The sequence below is a fragment of the Protopterus annectens genome, chromosome 8.part1 (genome assembly GCF_019279795.1).
Source record: "Protopterus annectens isolate FY-2018-M chromosome 8.part1, PAN1.0, whole genome shotgun sequence".
In the NCBI taxonomy this organism is placed as follows: domain Eukaryota; kingdom Metazoa; phylum Chordata; order Ceratodontiformes; family Protopteridae; genus Protopterus; species Protopterus annectens.
In genome coordinates, this window is record NC_056742.1 from 535,889,890 (window position 1) to 535,902,326 (window position 12,437).

The window sequence follows — 12,437 nt, forward strand, 5'->3', positions numbered from 1 at the left end:
GAATATAATCACTTGAGAGGGCACTAGTTTTGATTTCTTTTCGTTTACTGTGTACCCCAGGCAACTTAATAACTTTTTTACAAACGCAAGATGCTTTAGAAGAATGTCCTTGCTCTCTGCTTGAATCAGGCAGTCGTCCAGGTACGGATAAATTTGAATTCCTTTCTGTCTGCAAAATGCAATTACTGGTGCCAGGCACTTTGTGAAGACCCTGGGCGCAGTAGATAAGCCAAAGGGCAGTGCAGAAATTTGGTAGTGCATTGAACCAGCTATGAATCTGAGGTATCTCCTGCAGTTTTGTCTGATAGGGACATGCAGGTATACCTCTTTGAGGTCCAAAGTCAAGAACCAAGCTTTCTTGCCCAGCATGGGAAGAAGCTGCTGTAATGTCAACATTTTGAATTTCAGAACATCCAGGTAAGTGTTTAGAGATGGAAGATCCAGAATGGGCCTCCAGGCTTTGTCCTTTCCGGGCACCAGAAAGAGTCTTGAGTAAAATCCTTGTCCTTGCTCCTGTGATGGTACCTTTTGAATAGCTCTCATATCCATGAGGGCTGTAATTTGTTTTTGAGCCTCTGCCCATTGATTTGGTGGCAGATTTGGCATTCTTTTTAACCTTGGCAGAGTGTGAAAGTGGAACCTGTAACCTTGAAATACAATGTTGAGAACCCATTTGTCTTTGGTGATCATTTGCCAATTGTGGTAGAAGAGTGCCAGTTTTCCTCCCAAGGGGGCTGCCAAGAAGGATTTGTTTGGCAGCTGTAGTGGGAAGTCATTGGAGCTGCTTTTTATATGGTTGGGGCCTGTCTTCCCCTTCTTTCTGACCTGATGCAACCCATTGTCGAGGCCTGTAAGGACCTTGTGTTTGACCTCTACATCTTGGACATCTGCATCTTCCCCTTTGAGGTCTGTCTGTAACTGGAAAGGACCAATTCTTAGTTGGCCAGTTTCTACTAAATCGAGGAGGCTGAACCTGTAAGAAATCCTTCACTGTTTACACAGATTTTGCCTTATCCTCCATTTTCTTTAATACCTCTTCTGCCTTAACTCCAAATAACACATCCTGCTGCAAAGGTGCATCCAATAATTTTGCTTTAACATGATCTGGTAACATATGTTCTTTTAACCAAGCATGTCTTCTAATGACGGAGCCTGTAACTGCTGCTCTGCAGGAGGCCTCTAGAGAATCAAAACCACATTGCAAAGTATACTTTCCCACTTGTTCAGCTGCATGCAATGAATCCTGCATTTCTTTAAAATTAGGAGGATCTGATTCTGGAAGCATTTTTTTTTGTTTCAACTGAGACAGTAAAAATTGCTTATATTTTAGCATGTGAAACTGGCAATTTAAGGCTCTCATTGCTAAAGTTGCAGACGTATATACTTTCTTTCCCCATCTGTCTAATGGTCTGGAATCTCTGTTAGAGGGAACTGGATTCTTGGCTGATGAGGCCTGAACTCCTTTGGGTCCCTGAGAAATAGTTTCAGGGTCAGCTACAGGGCTTTTATACAGAAATTTATGTGAGTCAGGGACTCTGTAGTATCTGTCAGGTTTAACAGGGACTGGAGGTAAGGAATCGGGATTTAAGCTTGATTCAGTATACACATTATCCACAATATCTAACACTGGCGGAATAGCAAGGGGTCTGTGTTGAGGTAATAAAAGGAAGTCTCTGAGCGTTTTCTTGGATTCTGAGTCATCCTGGCCTTCCCAGTGGAAATGCTCCCATATGGTATGTAGGGTTTCCCCAAAGGAGTAGTCCACAGGCGGTGAGGCTGATGGAATTGATTCCTCAGCATCAGAAACCTCATAAGGGGGTAAAGAGTATCCCAGGTCTGAGGATGAATTGGAAGAAATGGACACCTGGTCGGATGAGTCATAGTCTGCATCCTGTCTAGGCCTTTTATCAGGAGGGGGATGGGACCCCCTGATCAGAGTGATAAGGTCTTCGGCCATTTTGAGCATTTGTTTCTTAGTCATGGAGGCCTGTCCTGGAGAATGCTGTATTTGTTTCTTTAACTTTAAAGGAGGCTTAGACTTAGCTGACGGTTTAATGCTTAACTGAGTAGGTCTGAAGACACCCTCTGTAGCTGTGGGTTGCTCAGCTACTCCGGATCCCTCTGAAAGGTTAGTCTCGGTAGGCTGAAGAACCTGTGCATCCGAAGGCCCAGCCATCTCCACGTGGGAGTCAGAGGCGGCTTGTGGTTCTACAGAAGCAGTCGTCAGGGGCTGCGAAGGCACCTCGCTGAAAACCGGAGAACCGGCGACTGGCCTAAAAGAGGCTTCGTCGTCAGTTTTGGGCCTCGGATGCCTATCCTTGTCTTTGCGCTTTTTGGGTGTATTCCGGTCGTCGGACGTTCTGACGGCATGGTATAATTGAATTTTCTACCAAAATAATGTCGGGCAAAATCAAACCGACGTTTAATAGTGCGATTGTTAAACCTAGCACAAAACCAACAACCAGTGACATCGTGGTCAGGGCCTAGGCATGGGATACAATAGGAATGGAAATCCTTATGAGGTATTTGCTTCCCACAAGAAATATAGTTATTAACTTTTACTGACATCGGTCTGAGGGAAGAAAAAGTTTCCCCAATGGGGTACTTAGCTTTGTAGAAGACTTCTGTTCTGGATTCGGAATGAAAATCTCAGGAGACGGCTGACTGGCACTTGCGAACTGCTTTTGCTTCGGGCACCGCGCGGCAAGAAAGACTGAAGAAAATGGCGTCGGCTGCATCTTATATACCCCTGTCGCACTGACGTCAGGGAGGAGGTGACAGCAACTGACGCCGGACCAAGACTTTGGAACTCAGGCCGACTGGGGAACTGCCTGACAGCAGGATAACCCAAGTGTAATGACTGCAGCAGTGTAACACGATGAACATCTGAGGAATCTCCTGCAAGAAGGATGAATGGGAACATGTAAGCAGGCATCCTTCAAATCTAATGGCACTAATAATGGCACTTAGAAAACCTCTGAGAGGATAAAGGGTGGAAGAGTCTGAAGAGAGCATTTTGAAAGACAAAACTTTCAGGTGAATATTCAGAACAGACAGGTCTAGGATGGGTCTCAACTGCCCTTCTTCTCTTGGGACTAGAAAAACCTTGGCGTAACAGCCTTTCCCTATGAATTCTTTTGGGACTTGCTCGATAGTCCTCTGATTCAAGAAGTCTTGAAAACTAGAGGCCAGAAGCGATAACTGGTTTTGAGAAGGTAGTGGCATGCCTCTCGGAGGGGGAATGTTTTCCCAAGACATGGCATAACCATCCTTGATGATTGAGAGGACTAAATGGCCTGTGGTAATAGCTTCCCACCTGGCCAGGGAGAATGGCAGTGTTTGAGAAAGAGGGTGATGGGCTAAGGACAGAGGGAAGAGTGCTGCAGGGGCAGTTACAGGTTTCTGCCTCCATAGGGCAGCCTGCCAACTAAAGGTTTCCTTTGGGGCTTTTCACAGCATCTTTTTCTAGAGACTTTTCCTTGTTTCCAAACTGTACTAGGATCCCTTCTAATGAAGGCAGTAGATTTAGCTGGGCAGTTCCTATGGTATCTAGGAACTGAGGAGAGCATGGTTTGTCTGGAGACTTTCATGATTTTACCCTGGTCTTGGAGAGTTTTGAACAGACTGGCTGTCTGAGGGACAAACAGTCTTTGTCCAAAGGTGAAGCTAGAATTTTAGACTTGAAGTCCTCAGGTGCAATTTGACTGAAGCCATGCCAACCTGCAGCTGACTGATCCAATGGCAGCTACCCTAGAAGAAGCATCCACAGCATCAGCATCATAATGGTACTAAAAGCTGCGTCTGGTTATTTGACTGGCCTGGGATAGTACTTTCTGCAGCTGATGCTTAGACTGTGCTGTAGGAGGATCCAATAACGCTTTTTAAGGAGTTAAGGACAAAAATCAAACACTGTCACTGAGCCTAGCAATTAACTGCCCTAAACGCAAGGGTAGCAGAAGTGTAAACCTTCTTGCCCCATCTAGCCACAGCACATACTGTCTTTGACAGCAGGTAGGGTATTAGGACTGGACAGAGGGGTCTGCCACTGGGGTTTTCTATAAATAAGGTCATCAGGCACCTTGCAAAACCTGTCTGGTCTCTTAGGAGCTGGTGGTTGAGAATTAGGTGAAGAAGAGGGGGATTGGAAAAGGGGTAGAAGAACTCATCTCCAACAAGGTGCAATACCTCAAACATCAGAGATCTGAGTGGATCGCCATTAGAAGTGTTTCATCATGTTCTGTATAGTTTTCCCAAAGAAAGCTTCCTCAATAGGGAATTAGGTGAAAGTGAGTCTCCTTCATCAGATGAGATTTACCCTGGGAAATGTAGTCAAGAGGAATAGTCCAGAGAATGGTCTGAGTCACAACCATGCTTCTTTTCAGAAGAGGAGGAAACCACTGTACGTTTTAGAGAAGTAGCCTCTGGTAGAGACCCAAGGGATGGAGGTTTCAAAGACACAACCTTTGTGAGAAATCTATCCACTTCTTCACCCTAGCTACTGAGGGACAGGCCTACATGCTTAGTCTTCTGTATTTTTCTTTGTACGTGTGAAATCCTCATGGATAAAACACGGAGGTTTAGAACCATGGCTGAACTCTATCAGAGGGTTTGGGATCTTTTCCCTAACTAAAATTTGAGAGACGCTGTGCATCCTGTCAGAAAAGATAAGATGCAGTTCCCAGAATACATCAGTAGTCTGCAAGGCCTCAACACCCATACCTGCCCCTGACTGGGTTACAGTAGAGGGCAACTGAGAAGTAGCCTGATGTACCACAGGTTCTATAACCTCAATGTGTACATTAGAGTCAGAAACTTTGTACTACAGATCCATTCAAGGCCTCCTAAGTTTTTTCTCTGATGGTAGACAGACATCCAAGGATGCAGAGTCAGTCATCTTGGACTAGGCCAAGCAGTTAGATGTTGAGAGTAGAAAGTCTAGACCAGAGAGATTTTGGACCAAATGACTGGCAGACAAAGCAAGATTTGTGATTGTGTTTCAGGCAAAAGCAAAGAGACACTGTGTATGCAAGTCCTATGGAATCTACCTACAACACTCGCACTTACCCCGCCAAGCTGACATCTACAAATTTCAACAAAACCTGTAAGATAAAAAGGAAGGCTCCTCAAAGGGGTACTTATCTGAATAAATGATTGAAGCAAAAAAAGACACCAACTTTTAATCAGCGTAAAGTCCAGCAGACGCATGGCATGCATTCGAGCGAGAGGTGAGACAGTCTAAGTTTCCACACTTGTACATCCATTTTTAAACCTCAATGAGTATGAAGCTGAGGTCAAGCATCAGACATACAGCCTAAAGAAGGTAAAGCTTTGATACCTCCAGCAGGGTATCAGCGGTGACTACGTATATGTCAGGAATACTGCAACAGTGGCTTCAGTTAGGACATCTACCTATCTATCTATCTAGAAGGTAAGCATCTATCAGATCCAAGGTCATCAGAAAAGCTTGGGGTAATATGAAGGGGAAAGCATTTTAAAAGAAGGTACAGAGGTGAGACAAGTCTAGACTGGGTCTCCAATCTCATCCTTTTCTGGATACCAGGAAAATTCAGGAACAAAAGCCTTTTCCTAGCTGTTGCGTGGTACAGACTCGAAGGTACCTTGGATGATAAGACCCTACAGGATAGGAGAGAGATGGTGCACCTGGCTGAATGGAGGGAGAGGAATGCCTCTGAAGGCTGGAATTTCCTTCCAAGCCATTTTGTAGCCTTGCTGAATGACAGAAAGGGCACACTTGCCTGAAATGATGAGCTGCTATGCCTGAAAGCAAACATTTACAGTTCTTGACAGGGGAGGGGTGGACCGAGGGGGGGAGCTGATCCGTCTGGAAAGGTAGGTTTCCCATGACTTGGAATCCTTTGTACATATGTCCTGAAATCTTTTTCTAGGTGTTTTCTCTAAAGAAGCATTCAGCGATGAAAGACGTGTATGTAGGGTGCCCAGGACAAATCTGACAATTTTACAGTTATGTTCAGCCCCAAGACAGCGGTTAGCGTTGCCGCCTCACAGCAAGTGGTTCTCCCGTTCGATCCTTGGCTGAGGTGCCTTCTGTGCGGAGTCTGCATGTCCTCCCTGTGGTTGCGTGGGTTTCCTCCAGGTGCTCCAGTTTCCTGCCACATCCCAAAGACATGCTGTAAGTGGATTGGACACTCTAAATTGGCCCTAGGTGTGAGTGTGTGCGTGTGTGTTCCTGTTGTGGAAAGTTGGGCACCGGGCTGGCAACTCGACACCGTAAAACTCCAGTGCCAATCATGAGCGGACAGGTGATCCACTGTGGCGACCCCTAACCGGGAAAAGCCGAAAGAAGAAGAAGATGCTCAGCCCCAAGACAAACAAGCACTGGGAGTGGGGGTCCTTATAAGGAATCTGGCTACCACAGTCACACTTCCATCTCTTAGATGGCATATAACAATTTTTAAACACCAAAGATCAAGAAAAAAGGAACATTCCTCAATGGGGCACTTGTCTGAATAAGTGTAGGCAGAGGTACCACCAACTACCATGAGAACAAACAGAATGAAGGGTCCAAAACATGCATTTGGACTGGCAGCAAGACAGTCTGAGGATCTTACACTCATACATAAATTCATACAAATATTTCAAGCACGGGCATTAATGCCTTTCTAGCCTATCAATATACCAAACCAGCTGTTCACATAATAAGTGTCCAAACCGTTCTTAAAAATATCTAAACTAGCGCCCACTTTAATGTAATTTGGTAGTCTGTTCCATGCATCAGCTCTCACAGAACCAATAAGTACACTTCTTTTTCCTACAGAATCTTCTACGTAGGCTGTCTGATGATTCTCTACTACTTGTTGATAACAACAAACATTCCCAGAAGCAGCAGTCTCTAAATGCACTTTTAACTTGAATAAGGTCTCCTTTTACATATCTGTAAGAGACACTGTACAAGTTCAGATAGTTTAGTCTTTCATAATAACTTAAATTTGCACATCTATGGATGGCCTTGGTACATTTCCGATGTGCTCTTTCCAGTTTACACATGCTTGTTTTCTTATAAGGTCTCCATACTGTTATCCAATATTCATGTTTGGATCTAATTCAACTAACAATTACTTCATCATTTCCAATTTCCTAGAGTTTGTAAATAATTTTATACAACCTACAGTTCTATAACTATCAGTAACCAATTGGCCACAGGCTCAGGTCATAAACTGGACATATGACCGTATGCAAGATTTTTTGGCTTTGGTACCCCAGCCAGATATCAGGTTACCTCAGTGAGATAACCTAACAGTACTGGAACACTGCAGCAGTGATCTATGGAAGGACATCTTCCCTTACTCTTTTCAGTAAGTGCCATGGGATCTTTTTCAAACAAGTGTGCTGCTATCAACTCAAGCAAGCAGGACCTTGGTTTAACATCACCTGGACTGTGAAACTATCTACTAAAACATTTTATAAATATAATACAGACTTGCAGAACAAACAGGGTGATGCCCAAAAAGAATGCAGAAGGGAGTTAAATGTAACTATTTGTGCCTGCCACTTGTGGCTTCTGAGCTATGTCACGGTCGGAGTGTCAGAACTATTACATTTACCTGATTAACAAATAAATACAAAATTAATAAGAATGCAAAAGATGTACATTTGGTATGCTGAATATAAAGTGAAGAAAGTGAGAAGTGAAAGAAAACTGCACATGTAAAAAAAAGGACATCAAACAGAAAGAAATGGAAGAAGGAGTGGAAGAAAGTACAATCTCAGGAAGAGAAACGCCACGGTAAAAATAAGGAGGAAGACGGGTTTAAGTGGAAATGAGAACCGCTATTAACAAACTGATCATTAGTAAGCTATTATGCAATGACTCGCCATTAACATTCAAAAACGAGCACTCTGACTGGTCAGCCCAACCAGCGTGCCCACTGTAAATGAGCATATACCAATGGAAAAAGGTCTGATCGCCAGGGCATTCTTATTAATATATGCTACAGAAACTCTTTTTTTTTTTTTTTTTTAAATAAACTTTAAAACACCACACATCTGAAAAGAACGAGACAGACAGGTCACAGGAAAAATAAAAGTATAATCAGGTACATTATGCAAAACTAGAGAAATGCACCGCATTATCGTTTTATTTTCTCTGTCCCGTCTCTCCCATATTCTAAAAGTCTCCCGGTTTCTTTTTTTTTTTAATTAAAAACAAAAAAAAAACAGAGATCTTCCTTTCTGTGTTGCTTCCTTTAAACAGCAGTGATGCATTGTGTAAGTGTGGGAAAGAAAGCCCCATACACATGCACAGTACATCAGGAAAGCCTCAAGATATAGTGAGAAAAATGCAGAACAGCAGCATGACGCCATTACACAAGGACATAAGTCAAGAAAAGTAACTAGTTTTTTCTTGAATAATGTCACTGTATAATAGCAATAACCCATGGCTGGATGTGGGTAATGGTGGACTTGCCCACAACTGGCTTGGTTTGGTCACTCAGGCTTTGACCTTGTGACCAAACGATGCCAAAAGTGGGTAAATCCAGCATTACCTACACCCAGCAGTGGATTACTGCTATAGTGTTTGTTATTAATTAATTTATTACTTATTTAAACTCTAACTTCAGACACAATATTACCAACTAACACTGAAGAATGAAAACCAAGTTTAAAAACGAGGTGTAAGTACTTACTTAGTATGCACACAGAACAGCTTTATCTGCACTCCTGAAGTTGACTCGACAGCACACTGCACACCTTCTGTAAATGCAAAACAGTGCAAATGAAAAGCAGGTATTCTACTGTAGCAATTAAAATTATATAATCATCTATCATCCTTTCAAACCTTCAACTGTGCTGAAAACTAAAATCTCTTTTACTGTATTAACTCATGAAAAATGCAAGGTATCAATTCAACAATTACAAGTTCAGCATGTGAAGAGGAGGGCAAGAAAAAAGTTAGGAACATGTAATTACACTTCTAGATAACCACTGGCAGTTCAACAACATAATGAACAGATTTTACCTAATGTACATTAAGTGCAATCCTTGACAATACCAAATGAGATCTGATTTTAGATGGCAAAATGCTGTGCAACATGCCCATGTAGAAAGATGAATCATAAAAGACAGAAACCCACAAAACTAAAAAAAGCATGAAAATGCAAATACCAAACTAACACCCGAACTATAACAAACATAAAAGACAACTTATTACAAACATAAAATACAACTCATTACAAACATAAAATACAACTTATTTACTGACATCTAATTTACTGACATCTAATTTACTGACATCTAATTACCTGAAAAGTCTGACTGGCGTGCAAATACCAAACTAACACCCCGACTATAACAAACATAAAATACAACTTATTTACTGACATTTCATTACCCGAAAAGTCTGACTGGCGTGCAAAAACCAAACTAACACCCGAACTATAACAAACATAAAATACAACTTATTTACTGACATCTGATTACCTGAAAAGTCTGACTGGCGTGCAAATACCAAAATAATACCCCAACTATAACAAACATAATATACAACGTATTACAAACATAAAATACAACTTATTTACTGACATTTCATTACCTGAAAAGTCTGACTGGCGTGCAAATACCAAACTAACATCCAGACTATAACAAACATAAAATACAACTTATTTACTGACATTTCATTACATGAAAGGTCTGACTGGCGTGCAAATACCAAACCCGAACTATAACAAACATAAAATACAACTTATTTACTGACATTTCATTACTTGAAAAGTCTGACTGGCGTGCAAATACCAAACTAACACCCGAACTATAACAAACATAAAATACAACTTATTTACTGACATCTGATTACCTGAAAAGTCTGACTGGCGTGCAAATACCAAAATAACACCCAAACTATAACAAACATAAAATACAACTTATTTACTGACATCTGATTACCTGAAAAGTCTGACTGGCGTGCAAATACCAAAATAACACCCAAACTATAACAAACATAAAATACAACTTATTTACTGACATCTGAATACCTGAAAAGTCTGACTGGCGTGCAAATACCAAAATAACACCCCGACTATAATAAACATAAAATACAACTTATTTACTGGCATTTGATTACCTGAAAAGTCTGACTGGCGTGCAAATACCAAACTAATACCCCAACTATAACAAACATAAAATGCAACTTATTTACTGACATTTCATTACCTGAAAAGTCTGACTGGCGTGCAAATACCAAACTAACATCCAGACTATAACAAACATAAAATACAACTTATTTACTGACATTTCATTACATGAAAGGTCTGACTGGTGTGCAAATACCAAATCCGAACTATAACAAACATAAAATACAACTTATTTACTGACATTTCATTACTTGAAAAGTCTGACTGGCGTGCAAATATCAAACTAACACCCCGACTATAACAAACATAAAATACAACTTATTTACTGACATTTCATTACCTGAAAAGTCTGACTGGCGTGCAAATACCAAACTAACACCCGAACTATAACAAACATAAAATACAACTTATTTACTGACATCTGATTACCTGAAAAGTCTGACTGGCGTGCAAATACCAAAATAACACCCAAACTATAACAAACATAAAATACAACTTATTTACTGACATCTGAATACCTGAAAAGTCTGACTGGCGTGCAAATACCAAAATAACACCCCGACTATAATAAACATAAAATACAACTTATTTACTGGCATTTGATTACCTGAAAAGTCTGACTGGCGTGCAAATACCAAACTAATACCCCAACTATAACAAACATAAAATACAACTTATTTACTGACATTTCATTACCTGAAAGGTCTGACTGGCGTGCAAATACCAAACTAACATCCAGACTATAACAAACATAAAATACAACTTATTTACTGACATTTCATTACATGAAAGGTCTGACTGGCGTGCAAATACCAAACCCGAACTATAACAAACATAAAATACAACTTATTTACTGACATTTCATTACTTGAAAAGTCTGACTGGCGTGCAAATATAAAACTAACACCCCGACTATAACAAACATAAAATACAACTTATTTACTGACATTTCATTACCTGAAAAGTCTGACTGGCGTGCAAATGCCAAACTAACACCCCGACTATAACAAACATAAAATACAACTTATTTACTGACATCTGAATACCTGAAAAGTCTGACTGGCGTGCAAATACCAAAATAACACCCCGACTATAATAAACATAAAATACAACTTATTTACTGGCATTTGATTACCTGAAAAGTCTGACTGGCGTGCAAATACCAAACTAATACCCCAACTATAACAAACATAAAATACAACTTATTTACTGACATTTCATTACCTGAAAAGTCTGACTGGCGTGCAAATACCAAACTAACATCCAGACTATAACAAACATAAAATACAACTTATTTACTGACATTTCATTACATGAAAGGTCTGACTGGCGTGCAAATACCAAACCCGAACTATAACAAACACAAAATACAACTTATTTACTGACATTTCATTACTTGAAAAGTCTGACTGGCGTGCAAATATCAAACTAACACCCCGACTATAACAAACATAAAATACAACTTATTTACTGACATTTCATTACCTGAAAAGTCTGACTGGCGTGCAAATGCCAAACTAACACCCCGACTATAACAAACATAAAATACAACTTATTTACTGACATTTCATTACCTGAAAAGTCTGACTGGCGTGCAAATACCAAACTAACACCCAAACTATAACAAACATAAAATACAACTTATTTACTGACATCTGGTTACCTGAAAAGTCTGACTGGCGTGCAAATACCAAAATAACACCCCGACTATAATAAACATAAAATACAACTTATTTACTGACATTTGATTACCTGAAAAGTCTGACTGGCGTGCAAATACCAAAATAACACCCCGACTATAATAAAAATAAAATACAACTTATTTACTGGCATTTGATTACCTGAAAAGTCTGACTGGCGTGCAAATACCAAACTAATACCCAGACTATAACAAACATAAAATACAACTTATTTACTGACATTTGATTTCCTGAAAAGTCTGACTGGCGTGCAAATACCAAACTAACACCCCAACTATAACAAACATAAAATACAACTTATTTACTGACATCTGATTACCTGAAAAGTCTGACTGGTGGTGCCCATTTTTCAATGGGGACACAAGCAGAAAAGCTCCAAAGTGTAAAATTATTATTGTTAAAATGTTTTTGCAATACTCTTCAAAAATAACATAAAAACATATTGAGTTTAAATAATTATACCAAATTAGACGTAATGTGACAATGTTGGTTAAAAAAGATACAACTTATACGATAATGATTTAATATTTAGAGAAATGTTAACCAATTTAGAGAAACTAAAGGTAGGTTAGTATAACACAAACAGGAATTGCAATATTATTTATTTATTTCCAGTTTGATGACTGGG

The 12,437-nt window shown here is 40.2% G+C and overlaps 1 protein-coding gene across 1 annotated transcript in view; it reads right to left on the minus strand.

Moving 5' to 3' along the window:
• Positions 1-12,437, minus strand: part of EDC4 (enhancer of mRNA decapping 4) — a 2,017,057-nt gene that overhangs the window by 991,550 nt on the left and 1,013,070 nt on the right. Inside the window, exon 13 of the mRNA XM_044082055.1 lies at positions 8,667-8,733. Within this exon, the coding sequence (XP_043937990.1) occupies positions 8,667-8,733 (67 nt within the window). The remainder of the gene's footprint in view (positions 1-8,666; positions 8,734-12,437) is intronic.